At 40.7% G+C, this 15324-nt stretch overlaps 1 protein-coding gene across 6 annotated transcripts in view; it reads left to right on the forward strand.

Annotated features, from left to right (window-relative positions):
• The window catches only part of plce1 (phospholipase C, epsilon 1), a 131505-nt gene that overhangs the window by 78720 nt on the left and 37461 nt on the right, over positions 1-15324 (forward strand). For all 6 annotated transcript variants that reach the window (XM_088323056.1, XM_088323059.1, XM_088323058.1 and 3 more), the window contains 2 exons: positions 9204-9361; positions 10510-10677. In XM_088323056.1, the coding sequence (XP_088179182.1) occupies positions 9204-9361; positions 10510-10677 (326 nt within the window). The remainder of the gene's footprint in view (positions 1-9203; positions 9362-10509; positions 10678-15324) is intronic.

Below are 15324 nucleotides of genomic sequence, written 5' to 3' on the forward strand. Positions count from 1 at the left end.
AAACTATGCACAAAATGACTTAAAAGAAGGGGGGAACAAAATGAAAAAGTAGGGAAAAGCTGAGAAAAAAAAAACAAAAGGAAGAGAAAAAAAGAAGGGAAAATTGAGAAAAAAGCCAGAAAAAAAGAAAAGAAATAAATGTAGGAAAAAAGTAAATAGAGAAAAAAAACAAAAAGTAATAGCTCGGAAAAAATAAACACAATGAGATTTTTTTAAAAGAATTTAAAAAAAGTTAAAAAAATAATAAATAAAAAAAACACGGAAAAAAGAAGAAAAAGTTTGTGTTGCATTCAAATAATTTCCAATTATACCAAGTCAATCTGGTTGCCAATATTGTACTTCCACTCAAAAATGTGATTAAGTACAGTTCTGTATCTTGCAACCGACTCAATAAGCCCCCAAAAATGTTAAAATTATGCGACAAAAGATATCAGGAAATAAAAAGAAATGGATATCTTGTGAAAAAATTGTAAGAACAAACGACGTTTGTAGGCAATAGTACATGAGTCAATTCATTCAAAAGAGAAATATAATTTTGCATTGCCGGAAACTCAGCAAAATGTCACTTGATGTCAAGTTTTGGACATGTTCGATAATTAATTATCTTGCCACACTTGGGATTATGGTTGCTCACTGTTCTTTCAAGCGTTGCTCACCGACTTTGTGTGAACGCTCAGACCCGTAAGGAAAATTACAGGAAACATTGATCCCTAGTAATAATACTGTATCATTTTTGCCAACATTTTGGGGGCAAAGACGTAAATCATCTATAAACATTGAAGACTTTTGTGTTTTGCCAGTGTTGCCATGCACGTTTTGCCCTACTGACAGCAGCAGTAGACGTGACAGAGTGTCGTGTCACGTTGACCCACACTAGCGAGGTTGCGCTTTTATGACGGCTTCAAAGATGCCGGAACGTGCTCGGCATCTCCGGACGGCGCCGATGAAAATATACACGACGGCGGGAGAAATGGCGTGTGTTTTTATCAATGCGGGTGTGATTTTTCTCCTCGGGTAAATGTGTCAGCATTGAATTCGCCGGGTATGCAGACCATTCCTCTTATAGCTCCGTTTTACAAGGTGTAGAGAGTTTTTCGAGGGACTGTATTTCTTTCAAGTGGAGCGAGGAACTTGGGGTTATAAAAAGACAGTTCTCAGTACCGGAGTCCGGGGGTCTCGCTGACGTGTTCTGGGGAATGCAAATTTTGCTCTATGAGGACATTTTATAATAGCTGGAAGAATAATGGAGATTATTTTTTTTGTGTGTGTGTGTTTAATGGCTTTTTGCATGGTATCAATAAGTTATAAAGCACTCGGCCATTAAGACTCTAAAAGTTTTTTCGTGTGTTGATTTATTGATCCCCCCCAAACAGTGGTCCCTTAACAGCACTTGAGCATGAGTATGTTGTTAGTTGATACTGAGCAAATGGCATTTTTTTCTTTGAATGGAATTTGATTTGTTTTAATGTATCGGTCCCCTTAGGGTAGGGGTCTCTGACGTGCCACCCTAAGGGCAGATGAGGTGCCCGCGGACCTGTTCTGAAAATAGCTCACCAGTGATGGGTCATTGTGATATTGTAGTGAAATTATTTTTTAGGGGTTGACTGAGTCTATTCACTCCTACTTCCCATAATTTACCTGGTAATAACAAAATTCTGCCTTTTATCCTGGTAGTCTTATTTTTTTTTCTCTTTAAAGTCTTTATTATGTTTACCCTGGAGCGCCATGTGTAATCTTGTTGCATACAATGTTTACTGCGTTGTTATTGTGGGGTCTAAGAAGCAGACCACTGTTGTGTGGGACAGCTATAAATTGGCTAACGGTAGAAAAAAATCAGGTAAAGACTTAAGTTTTGAACCAGCTGCAGCAGGGAGAGTAGCGGGAGGACAAGCAACTAGCTTGTCCACCACTCAGTCACTCTGGGTCACCCCCCGTCTGCCTCTGTGTTTCATTGAAACCACAAGACATAGGAAAAGTTCTAGTATGTTTAAACAGAGACAAAAGACCACCCCCATGGAAAAGTACAGAAACCTTTAAACAAAGACAGGAGGACTAAGAGACGGCCAAAAGGAACATCACCTGATTAGAAATACACACCTTGAGCAAATATGTTTAAGCCTACTTTACAGTTATCAATGACAATAAATTCAGTTCAAAATTAGAAAAGGTACGTTTCTACACAATTAATTTGACCTGAAATCGTCAGAATGGCAAACCAGATAAAACTGGGTGCCCTTGGCGCTAACAACAAAAAGTAGCTCTCAGCTTGAATAAGGATGGCGACCTCTGCCTTAGGGAAATTCACTTCCACTGACTGTACTGGAGGAAAACAACAAGCATTACGTTACAAAAACTAGCAGATTGAAAAAGATATATGACAGCAGATTGAAAAAGATATATGACAGTGGGACTATGAGAGCAGACTGATTGGGATGGATCAGATGATGGAATGGGCCAAATTTTTCTCTTTGAAGTCTTCCTAGTGGAAATTTAGATGAGATTAGAATTAGAATTAAAATTGCTTTTATTGTCAGTGATTAAAAACGTGAACATTTTTTGCAATGAAATGAGACATGGCACTCCAGGATGAACACTTGATAATGGCAGGATATATAAGGCAAAACAATTTACAAAGTAGTTATTGGAGACCGGCCAAAATTGTAACAATAGTGCAATAACATTTAGCAGCAGATTCATGTGGTAAATCGGCACGCATTTCAAGTTTTTGTAATAGGATCGAAACGTTAAGATTTTTTTGTCAATGCCAGTGTCTGAAATAATGTCTGCCCGGACGCTCGGGGCGTGCATCTTTTATGTCGGGCGTACATCTTACAAAACGTCTCTGTCCGGGTGGCCAACAAAATAAATAAATATTTTTAAACTGGATGGAATGATAGCTTGTTACAAACGTTTGCTTTATTCCGATTTCGAAATTGTAAATTTCGGAATTTTGGTTCGTCTAGCACAGGGGTCGGGAACCTATGGCTCGCGAGCCATATATGGCTCTTTCTATGAGTACCTGTGGCTCAGAAACAAATTTGATTGCATGCAAATTTTCTCCATCTCGTCCAAAACATGAGCTACTAATCCTGTTCAGATACACGCAGAGCCAAACCAAAGCTAACAATGTGGCAGTACTTTGCAGTATATATAGGGCACGTTTTTCACTACAATTTACAGTCAAGGTGTCACAAAAAAAAAAAAAACAACTCGTTCTGGCTGTACAACGCTAAATAATCCGTTATATAAAACATCACTATATTATCTGTCTTCAGTGTTCAGATACCTTATGATGAATCCACAGAACAAACTGTAAATCCGCCAAAACACCAGAAGAGAACTTAAAGTTTTTTGATTGGGTGAGTGGGAGGGATGGGTGGAGCTATGCAAAAATTCCAAGCACTCCCATCTCTCGCCCTACGCCGTCTGCGCCATAGATAAGAACATCAGGCTCCCTGTTTGCAGAATGTTGTGACGTTTTTACAAAATAACTGCTTACATCTGGTTTTGAAACCAATATGTATGAAAAAAGGGTCAAAATGAGTTTAACCGATCTTGAGTAATTGCAAGAAAGAGACAAGTTTAAAGTGGTATGTTTGTTGATTTTGGGACACGGGCTCTGGCATTATTCTCTTTTCATAATTTTTATCAAATCATCAAAAATAAATGTGCTGAAGACTAAGCTTTTGTCTGGGGCGCGAGTTTAGCAATTTAGTAAATTTGTCTCATAATATATGGTGTGGCTCTTTCCCAAAATAAAATTGATATATTTTGCTTTTATGGCTCTTTGAGTTAAAAAGGTTCCCGACCCCTGGTCTAGCAAGTTGCATACTCTGCAGCCAATCGGAAGCCTGCATCGGATAACTTTGTGCTTCTGGACTCTCCAGAGCGTTATAAGGTCGTGCATTTGCATATCATTTTCTTAAGTAGACGCACAGGGCAACAAGAAAAATGGAGGAGTGGTGAGGAATCAAGCCAAAACCTCAGCCCCAGAAGAAAGATTCAAAAGAAGCTAACACAATTAATGACGCTCCAAAACGTAAACGTACATTAAAGGCATCGTGGAAAGAGGAGTTCACGTGGCTTATAGCAAACATTGCATGAATAAGGATGAGTGAATACGGGTACATACTGATGGCAGATGGAAAATAGCCATGTCATATAAATATACAATGAATGTTATAAGTAGATTTATAATTAATTTGAAAGTGTTGTTCTGTTATATATTCTGATTATCAATCCTTAATACTTTCCAACATTTTTTTTTTTTTTTTGCGATGAGTTGTCTTATTGTGTTTCAAGTTGTGAAAAATGGGGCAGGCAACTTTTCAGAGTTGGTGTCCAGGAACTTTTTGGTACTGCCAATGCCTGTAAATATCTTTCTAATTACTAAATATTTTAATGCTAAACAAATCTAGAAAATCCGACAAACAATCCCTATTTGTTTAATCATATGATAAACTTTAAATAACAGTTTTAGTAGTCCCTTCAAGGAGAAATTTACAATGTGTACTTAAATAAACCTGAACTATTAAACACCAAACCTCTCTTATGCCATATTTTTGCACTTTTATCCACCAAACCTCGTTCTGGTGTTTGTGTAACTATCAAGTTTTGCGATTATACATAATGGTAGTTCAATATGTACCTGTGAAGAAAAAGCATCGTTGCGGGAGTCCCTATTGCAGAAAAGCACACGTAACTCACATCAGTGCAACTAAATTTGAAATATTCTCAATCAAAATGTCTGCTGACGAATACCGACTTGTCGTTTTTTGCACGTTAGCGAATGGGATCTTTCGATGCATAAACATCAGCCCGTCCTCATCAGAGAGGTCAAGGATCCCCTTTCCGGTAAATACTTGCTTTTTATTCATTAGCCACGTCTTGAACAAATAACACATCAGTGTGTTTTATCCTTTCGGCCGTCTCGGCCGAGGATGTTTATTGTCCGCCAGTGGCAAGGAAGGAATAAATCACGGAATGAATGGTCATGAAATTCATATCTCTCCTTTGAGGCGGCCTCTGTTTTCCAAATCAAAAAGACTCGCCGATAAATGAAACAAAGGCATATAACGTAGGTCAATGCATTAGGGTTCGTACGGTTGCTTGAAATCCTTAAAAAACTTGAATTTTAATACAGTGGAACCTCGGTTCTCGACCATAATCCGTTCCAGAACCCTGTTCGAAAACCGATTTGTTCAATCACCGAAATCATTTTTCCCATTAAAAATAATGCAAATCGTTTTAATCCGTTCCAACACCCTGAATGTTTACCTTGAATGTTTAACGTAACATAAAGCTAACCCAGGCTAATCGTACGTCCGCGTTTTCGTAATCTTGCGTACGAAAGATTACGCTAACATGAACGTGTAAAAATAAAAAAATCAGGTCGTTTACAAGTCATTTAGCACCTGGGTCTCCACAATAAGTGGTGAGCGGTTCATTGGAAAGGGGGCTCCGTTCCAACACCCTGAATGTTGGGCTCCGTTCCAACACCCTGAATGTTTAACGTAAACTTAAAGCTTACCCAGGCTAATCGTACGTTCACGTTATGGTAATCTTATGAATAGGATTTTTTACCTTTGTGGTGGTCAGCAGAAGGCGCTCGCACACCTCCTTCATATTTGGCTATTATTTCTTTCTTAAATGCAATAGTTGTACGCACTACTTTTCCTTTTTCACCTGTAGCAACTTTGCTACTTGCACTGACTTTCTTCGCAGGCAAAATTAGGGGCTGAAACACTCGTACGCCGCTCAGCATCGCACCCTAGCGTACGCATTCACGCATTACCGGCGTTCGAACTCCGATTTTTTGACCGAACAGCAAAGCAAGAATTTCTTGACATTTTTGGTCGGACACCGATTTGTTCGAACCGTGAGGCGTTCGAAAACCGAGGTTCCACTGTATTGTGTTTTCAAGGATTGTCAAGTGCTTGTAAATGCTTGAAATTATTGCCATGTTTCTCAACAAGTCTGCTTAAAAATGACGCTGACACTGCTCTGTGGTCACTTGGCTTTGCCATTGCCTCTCTTCTTCCCTCGTGTTTAGCTGACCCGCATCATACATGACCAATTAGTATTCCAATTAATTGCCCCTTTGACAATCAAAACTAATAAAGTATTGTTCAAAGGATTCTAATGTTTTTTTACTGGTTACTGATAACAGAAAAGATTTAAAAATGCATTACTTAGTATGATGTCATTTCTTGCCTGTGATTAATCCGTTGCCGCATGTGCGTTCCTGTGAGAAAGTTGTTGCTAACTAGTGGGTGTTTTGGAGAATGACTTTGATTGGATTTTTTTTTAAACATAACCGTCACAAAGAAATGGGACTTCAAATAGGGCTCGTTAAACGGGGGCGCCGGCGCCCCCATGGTAATAAAGGGGTTAAACGCATGCAGTCCGAAACAAAAACATCAGTCAAAACGTTAAACGAGAGTTGTTAAAAACGGTTCGACTTCAAACTGTTGAGAAAATTTAAGGACTCAAGTTGAAGACTTCGCAGTTGACCACTAAATGAACTTTACAAAATGGACAAATTTGTTCTATTAACTGTTCTACTGTTGCTAATTAGCCAGTTCTTGGTTTACAGGGATTGACTTGAGATGACTATTTGCCTGTCGCTAAAAATGGACAGCGATTTATTTAGGATTTCATGTCACTACTGCAAGGATCTTTAACCTTTTTCAAGCTGAGAGTTACTTTTTGTTCATAATAAGAACAAAGGGCACCCAGTATAATATTTTTAGGGGTCATAATAGACAATAAATTAAGCTGGAACACACACACCAGACACATACAAACTAAAGCATCTAAAAGCATTTCAATAATCAATAAACCCAAATTCCTTTTAAACTAGAATGCATTGTATTTATGATATTGTTCTCTAGTTCTGCCCTACTTATGATATTGTGCAGAAGTCTGGGGCAATCAATACAAAAGTTCACTACAGCCCCCTTTTATCCTCCAAAAACGTGCAATTAGAACCATACACTGCGTAGGATATCGAGATCACACTCATATTTTATTCCTGCAGTCCAAATGATTAAAATTAGATAATTTAGTCAAATTTTTCACTGCACAACTGCTATTTAAGGTCAACAAAAACATAGTGCCAGAAAACATCCAGAAATGATTCATTCGGAAAGAGGGAAATTATAATTTAAGTGGCTGTCGTAAATTCATAATCCCAAAGGTGAGAACCGCCAGGAAAAGTATGTGTGTGTCTGTGTGTGGAGTCAAACTTTGAAACAATTTACAAGACGAAATCAAACAATGTCCAACTATTCATTTGTTCAAATCTAAATACAAGAAAACATTACTGGCGGAATACAGATGAAGAAAATGGGTGATACGAGAGATTGGGAATAGTGCGTCTAGTTAACTTTGTGTTGTTACTATTATCATATCATAACTGCTATTATTCATATTATTACTATTGTTGTTATCATCATTGGTGTATTTAATAGGGAAGATGAAGGGGTAGGGAATATAAGCATCTGCTTCTTACTACCCATTTTCGAACATGTCATGTAACTTGATTTTGATGTTGAGTTATTGTTTTTGTCCTGTTTTTAGGTTAATGTTCGAAATAAAGTTTTCATTCATTCATACGTCGTAATAAATGTACGCACAAGAATAAAAATTGGGTATGTAAATGTCATATATATACGTGGCTCTGCAAAATACATGATTCACACCGGATTTTTGTTTCTCGCTGGGGAAATTGAAAATTGGCTTTCAAAGTCCTTAAAATGCTATTAAAAAGCTATCCTTGTCACTCCATCCATCAATCTTTTTTCCAAACTCACTCGATCATGGCTGTTATTTCCGTGGCGACCATGGCGAGAGAACGCCATTGGAGCGCATCCGCCTTTGTCGCAAACACTATTTTGATGCGTGCGCCGGTGCGCTGACAATAACCAGAAGGCAGTGCGTGTCATTTGTTTGGCCTTCGCACTATTTAATGCGCATCTCATTACTGCTTTACCAGAAAGCGCCGCTCGTGAATATGAATGAAAAAAACAAAAAACAATGAACGTGCGAGCACGGAGGACTAAACCGTTATACCGCGTTCATCCTGCCGATGAATGCTTTGTATGCCAACTGTTGGACCCCACTGAAATGTAAACACAGAAACCGGCAGAGGTGATCCATGTTGTCAGGGACCTATGGCTCGCCTGCAAAATACAGCTCTTTTCAGGAGTTCAAATGAAGCACTTGCAAACTTCTGTCATTCCACTTGTAGTATAAGTGAGGTACATGCAAAGCCAAAAATGCTATGAAGTCGGTCATTGTATATATAAAAAAGTTTAAACTACAGTTGACAATCAAGGTGTCTCAACAACAGACCCTGTAGTGGCTGTACATTGCTAAGGAATCCTTTATATGGAAGCTCATTCAACGCTGTTCAGTTTTGAGACACTTCATGATGATAACCCACAGAACAAACCATAAACACCAGAAAATACTAGAAAAGCACCCGGGGCAAATTGATTGGGCGGGTGGAGTTATGTACCAGCGCACGCTCTCCCTTCCCTCTGTGTCGCGCAGTGCTGTCTCAGCCGAAGGTATGTACGTCTGCATCGTCATTTGCAGTATTTTGCGACATTTTTACCAAGGAACTTTGCTTGCTTCTGAAACCATTATTTATTATTCTGGAGAACAGGTTTGGAAGTTTTGAGGAAATTTGACTTTAAACGTATGGGGTGAGGCAGCACAGTTCTGTGGTCATGAGATCGAACCTCCTGTGTGTAGTTTGCATTTTCTCCCTGTGCTTGCATGGGTTTCCTCCGGGGATTCCTGTTTCCTCCCACATTCCAAAAACATGCATGTCAGGTTAATCGGCCGGTCCAAATTGTCCCAAGGTGTGAATGAGCGAGCGAATTGCCCTGCGACTGGCCGGCAACCAGTTCAGGGTGTCCCCTGCCCACTGCCCGAAGATAGTTGGGATGGGCTCCAGCACCCCCGTGACCCTACTGAAGATACGCGGTGCAGATAATGGATGAATGGTTGATGGGGTGGCAATCGGGTATTATTCTTTAAAAGTTGCCCCCTGCCGGACATGTCAGGCACAACGGATGGAACAGTACCACGTACATTGTTTATATCCAAACCCTACTAAATCGACACGTCATCTTAGCTTTTCCAGACAACTCGATAAGATTTTTTTGTCTTGTGTACCCTACCGCCCCCTGCAGAGCGTCAGTTGGCCAGCAGCATGACCAGCGGCAGCGGTGCCCTCCCCGCCGGCGTGAGCGGCATCAGCAAGGAGCTGGCCGAGCTGCGGCACCTGGTGCAGTTCCCTGAGGAGATCGCCTGCATCCTCACCCAGCAGGAACAGCAGCTCTACCAGCGGGTGAGACGCTCTGAAATCTATCTGCGGTAATACCTTAATGCAGTTCATGGGGACCAGAAACCCTGGCAAAAAGTCCAAATCCGCAAAGTCGTTTGTACTTCCCACTTCGTACTTTGGGAGCGGTAGACCGAAAGGTCTCGCAAACCCTAGTTCTAGACTCACTAAATGTGAGAGGATGTGGAAGTAAAGCGACTAAGTGGAAGTAAGAGGATGACTAAAAGGAAGGTTGATGTGTTAGCCTTGAGTGACACAAAGATGAGAGGGGCAAACTACCTCGAGTATAAAACTGTAACAGAATAACAACTATAGATCTCCAGATAAAAACATATTTTCCTTTCAGTGTAAGTAAAAGAGCGCCTGGCTAGCTGCTTGCTAGCAATAGGTATCCTTGGGTTGAACCAGGTCTCCGCGATGATTAATATACAATGGTCCCATATGTAGTGGTATCCCACAAGTTGTAGCTCCAAGTTATAGTTCTTTATTGGTAATTAATCTTGTATTGTTGTGATACAAGCTCATCAAGGATGGCTCAAGAGAGTTGCTACATAGCCTAGACCGAATTTGTGGCTCTGCTATTGCCTTCTCTGCTGACCCTGCATTAGTTGCTTTCTAGACCTAATAATAATTCACGGAGCTCTTCTGTTTTTCCTTGGCTTCCCATTTAATTGATTTTCTTTTCTATGTAACGAGACGCTGTCTGTCACAGTCTTTTGTGTCGATCGGGCCTAAAATATCCAGGCCAATTGACCTCCGCAGCTTACGGATATTAATGTCAGATCCAGGTCCAGCCCGCCCAATTCACTTTATTAGAGGGACTGAGACTGAAGCAAACCCGGAATTTCAGATTTTCTTCATGAAGACACAGTAGGAGGTGTGAGGGTTGAATTTAGGTTCGGGCTAAAGATCTTACCTAGCCTATCACAGTCACGCCCACCCAACACCAGACCTCTCCCCAACCTTCCCCGGTGATAGCATTTGCTACGTACCGTCCGCTCCGAACACAATGCGCGATGCGTCGATATCAATGACAGTCACTTGGAATTCGATTCAAAATCTGCGAAGCAGTGAACCGGTGATCCCTGAAGCGATTTGGATAAATGTATTTACCTCTGGCCTTGTTTTTCTTTTTCTGGTGGCTCACCACGCAGGTGTTTCCCTTGGACTACCTGCGCTTCCTCACACGAGACCTCGGCAGTCCGGACGGTCCAATCAGGCGGCACCCGGACCTTAAGGCCTCGTTGTCGGCGCCCAATATGTCCACACGGACGGCGCGGCGCAATAACGCGGTGGAGGACCTGGTGGCCCGCTTCAACGAGGTGAGATATTTAGGAGCTCGAGGATACTGGATACAAGGTGTAGGCAGGAAAAACGTTTTTGAAAATAGGAAAACAAAGGCGTTTATTTTTTAAGCTTATTAGATGAAGCTATACTATTGGTTTGGTATTTCAAAGCAGGGGTGGGCGAAACTTTGGAGTGGCGGGCTACATTGTGTCCAAACAATTGGCCCAAGGGCCGGAGGACCCAAAAAAATGATTGTTCATTTTTTTGTATCCATAGATACAGTCCCGAATCTAATACTTCAGCAATATATGAAAGGAAAAGATCATGGAGGCCTTTTGAAAAAGATGTATCTGTCATGATTACTGATTAGCATCAGCTGTGCCCGCTCATTTGACGGGCTATCTGATTGGTTCCCTGTCTCTTTTTAAGTCCAGTCCTGTCACTCTCCGGTTGTCAGTCCGTCAGCAAAGCTCTGTTGTTACAAGGCAAGCATTGTTGACCGTGACTTCCGCCTGTCCCAATTTTGCAGCCGTCCGACCACGTTTTTGCTCTTCTGTCCCGGCGATCGACCTGTTTTTCCGTCCTTGACACTGCCATCTCCCTTTCCGGAAGATCCACTTCCGTATACAGATCACGATCCGATTGCGTGAGCGGCTTGCTTCCCGCGTCCAGCTCTTTCTATCAATAAACTTAACGCTACGCATTTGGGTCCCGATTCCGTTCTGGCCGTGAGAGTGTCACTATTTTCTTTTAAAATGATAGATTGGGTGTTTTTTTGCTCATCCCATAAAAATAACAATAGCAGCGACAATATGCATTTATAGATAAACACACTCTGTTATATACATCTTTTCTTTTCGGTCTATAAATAAACCCTTTCATCAAATTGTTTTTTAACAGCTCAGTATTAAAGCAAAGTCAATAATCATGTCCCTTTTTAAGCTACTAAATTCAATTATATGCCAGAAAAAACCTTTTTCATGAAATTTGATACATCTTTAGATGCATATAATACATATCTAATAAAAATGTAAAGAAACATGTACCCAGCTATTTAAATGGACACTGGGGACAAGAGTTGCACCAAACCAACATACTATAATAAAAACACTTTTTTTTTTGACATTTTTAAAAAAAATATCATATTTTGACAGTTTTGTTTGGTGAAAGGCTGAATGTGCCAAATTTATAATCCGATTCTTAGCCATTCCCTGTATGGGCTTTTCTAAAATGAAGATTTTATCATACTGATGACAAAAATCTCAGTTCTTGTGCAGCAAGGCGTTTGCACATGAAAGCAGTCAAAACCGAAGCCAAACGGGAGCAAAAGCATGCCCGGTTCCCCCTTTAATTCCTCAAAACTCAGGTTAGTGTCAGAGATAATGCGTAAATAAGTACTGCTTCATTTTCTTCAGTGCACTCGGGTTTCAGTACCTTACTGATAAGCTACATTGAATCTGTTAATGGCTGAAGCTCCTGAAATGCAGCTAATTGAGCTGGGAATATGAATATTTTAAGTTGTTTGGCTTAGATGGTGATTCAAAAGAAAACTGGATAGGATGTTCTATATTGGGATTAAACTGCACAATTCTTTCATTCATTAAATCCGGAAATAGTTTTGTGATTTGGGTTGCAAAGAATGGAGTTTCCTGAAGTCGGACCAGTTGAGAACCACTGCTTTCAGTAAATATCAGTGATATGTTTGCACCCAAAAACCCAAAGATTTTGGTTTCACCGTACCTTAACACCATTTTCTACCTACCTGTAAAATATGTGATCCGTGTAAAGTGGGACTACACAACCCCAAACACGTAGAAAACAGTATGTTTAAGTGATAGGTGTAGAAGTTACAAGAGAAAGACTGTTTATGTCGATATCATACAGCAAATTCACAGTACCACTTTCCTCAACGTGACTTCGTTTTGCTATAAAGTGAGACGTTATCCCTCACCCGCAAGTGAGTTTCACAGGTACACAGGCAAGGAGGCGCACGCTTTTTGGCCGTGCCTGCCGAGTGACTCTTAGAATAAACACGGGCGGAGGAGGAGTGGATAAACCAAGGGAACAGAGGCAGACCGATAGGCGATGATGTCACCTAGCGTGCCTCCGACATCGGACGCTTTTCATTTCGGGATTGGGCGACCATTGAAAAATGCACAATTCCAGTGGTGACTTCTATTAATGAGCATTTGTTTTACATGGATTCAACGGACATTGTGCTGCTCCAGGCAGCACGGTGGCGCTATGATGCAAATAGTGTGGCAGAGACACACGAAGAAGAGTTTGGCATAAGACATGTACTTCAGGAGAGTTTGATCTTATTGATCACAAAACAATTAGGGAGGAACATCCGGTTGCAAAAAGCGATATTAAATCTCAGAGACAACACTCGGAGAAGCGCAAGAGAAAAACAAGTTGCATGTTGAAATATGTAAACTTGATGTTGCCAAAGCCAGGTGCCTCTCACAAAGACACTGTACTTGTATTTCTTTCTTCCACTCTCTGTCTCCGTCTCTTTCACTCTCTGTGTCTCTCTATTTCTCTTCCCTTGTTGCTCTTTGTCTCTTTCTCTCTCTGTGTCTTTTTAACTTCTTTTGCTCTATCTTTTTTCTTTTTCTCTCTTTTCTCTTTCTCTCTTCCTACCCTTCACGCTTTCTTTACTCTTTTTTCTCCTTCTGTCTTTCTATTTCTCTTTGGATTTCTTTCTTCCACTCCCTTTCCTTTCCCCTCTCTCACGACTTCTCTTTTCATCTCTTTTGTTTCTCCCTCTCTCTTTCTTTGTCCCGGCCTCCTTTTCCCTCCCTCTTTCTCTTATTTCTTTAGCTCTCTTTTTCTTTCTCTTTAATCTACTAGTCCGGCCCCTGACAGAATGTTTGTTCTATCGTGTGGCCCCCGGGTTAAAATGAGTTTGACACCCCTGCCCTAGGAGTAGGGATCCATCTTGCCTCGCCAGTAAAAAAAGGTCTCTGGAAATTACCTGTGAGGTGGCATGGGTAATTGCGTCCCCAAATATGTTTAAGTACAGATATTCGTTCTGACCACTGAGGAGATTCACGTGTAAGATTATTTATATATTTATAGTTCTATATTTCTTTTTGGGAGGGACGACGGTTCGGGTGTCTAAAGCAGGTTTGCGATAGCACTGTGTCATCAAAGGTTATGCAACGCGTGCATCAAGGAGAAGCCGATGGCGGATCAGCGCACGTCTCTGTGGCGAGAGGCTCGCTTTTCACAAGAGATCTCCCGCCTTGTATTACTTTTCACGATATGTCCCAGGGGTGTCGTTTTAGCTAGGGGGGCACATGGTAAGAAAAACCACTGATGGGGGCCGGACTAGTAGATTCAAGAGAAGGAGAACAAGAAAGGGAGACAGACGGATAATAATAAAGAGGAAAAAAAGACAGACGGAAAATGAGAAAGAAATGGGGAACAAGTCAAGGAGAGAAGAGAGACGGACGGGGAGACGGGGACAGACACGGACACAGAGACATAGAGAAAGAGACAGAGACATAACAGAAAAACAAACGGAAAGAAAGAACAAAAGAGAGAACAGAGAAAGTGAGAGGAAGAGGACAGAGAGCAAAGGAGAGAAAACAAGAGAGAGAGGAGACAAAAGGGAAAAAAGAGATAAAGAAATGGAAGAGAGACAGTGAAAGAGAGAACAAAGGAGCAGAACATTAGAGACAGAAAGGGAGACAGAAAGAGGTAAGAGAGGGCGAAAAAGTCAAAGAGCTCTCTCAAAATAAAGAAAAGACAGATTAATAGAAAGAAAGAGAAAGAACAAAAAAAAACACAGGGAGGAAGTAGTACTGCTCCAGTTGCTTTGCGGGTAGTCCCTGGCTTTGTCAACATCGAGTGTGCATATTTCAAACTGCAGCTGTTTTTTCTCTTATACTTCTCCTGGTATTTTGTCGCGGGCCCAACGGAAAACCTGACCTGGCCCCGCGGGCCGTACGTTCGACACCCACGCTCTATTTCATCCTACGGAATGACAGAAGGGATGCCGCCGCACAGTTGGCGCGAAAAGTTGAGATGGTGAGAGTAACGCGAGCCGGCCGCTGACAGAAATTGGCCTGACGCTCGCCCGTGTCTGAAGGCTCCCACTGAATTGAAATGGCCAGAGACCAATCAGCGCAAAGGGGACCCCGTTTTCGTATGCATTTCTGGTTCCCAAACTGCTAAAATGTAGCTTGATAGTTAGCTCGGGTAAAAACAATGAAGGGACCCACCCAACACACATTTTTTAATTTATAATATTTATTCAGTACCCTTAAGTCAAGTCACATTTATTTGTATAGCCCTTCATCATATGTACATATCTATATCTATCTCTATGATATATCTATCTATATGATATATCTATCTCTCTATGATATATCTATCTATATGATATATCTATCTCTCTATGATATATCCATCTCTCTCTCTGATATATCCATATCTTTATCTCTATGATATATCCATCTCTTTATCTCTGATTTATCTATCTTTCTATCTCTATGATTTATCTATCTTTCTATCTCTCTGTGATATATCCATCCCTCTATCTCTGATATATCCATCTCTTTATCTCTATGATATATCTATCTCTCTATCTTTATGATTATATCTATCTATCTCTGATAGATATATTATAGATATAGATAGATATATCTATCTATATGATATATATCTCTCTACCT

Source organism: Urocampus carinirostris, chromosome 19, assembly GCF_059441175.1.
Source record: "Urocampus carinirostris isolate Australia breed hairy pipefish chromosome 19, RoL_Ucar_1.0, whole genome shotgun sequence".
NCBI classification, from domain to species: domain Eukaryota; kingdom Metazoa; phylum Chordata; class Actinopteri; order Syngnathiformes; family Syngnathidae; genus Urocampus; species Urocampus carinirostris.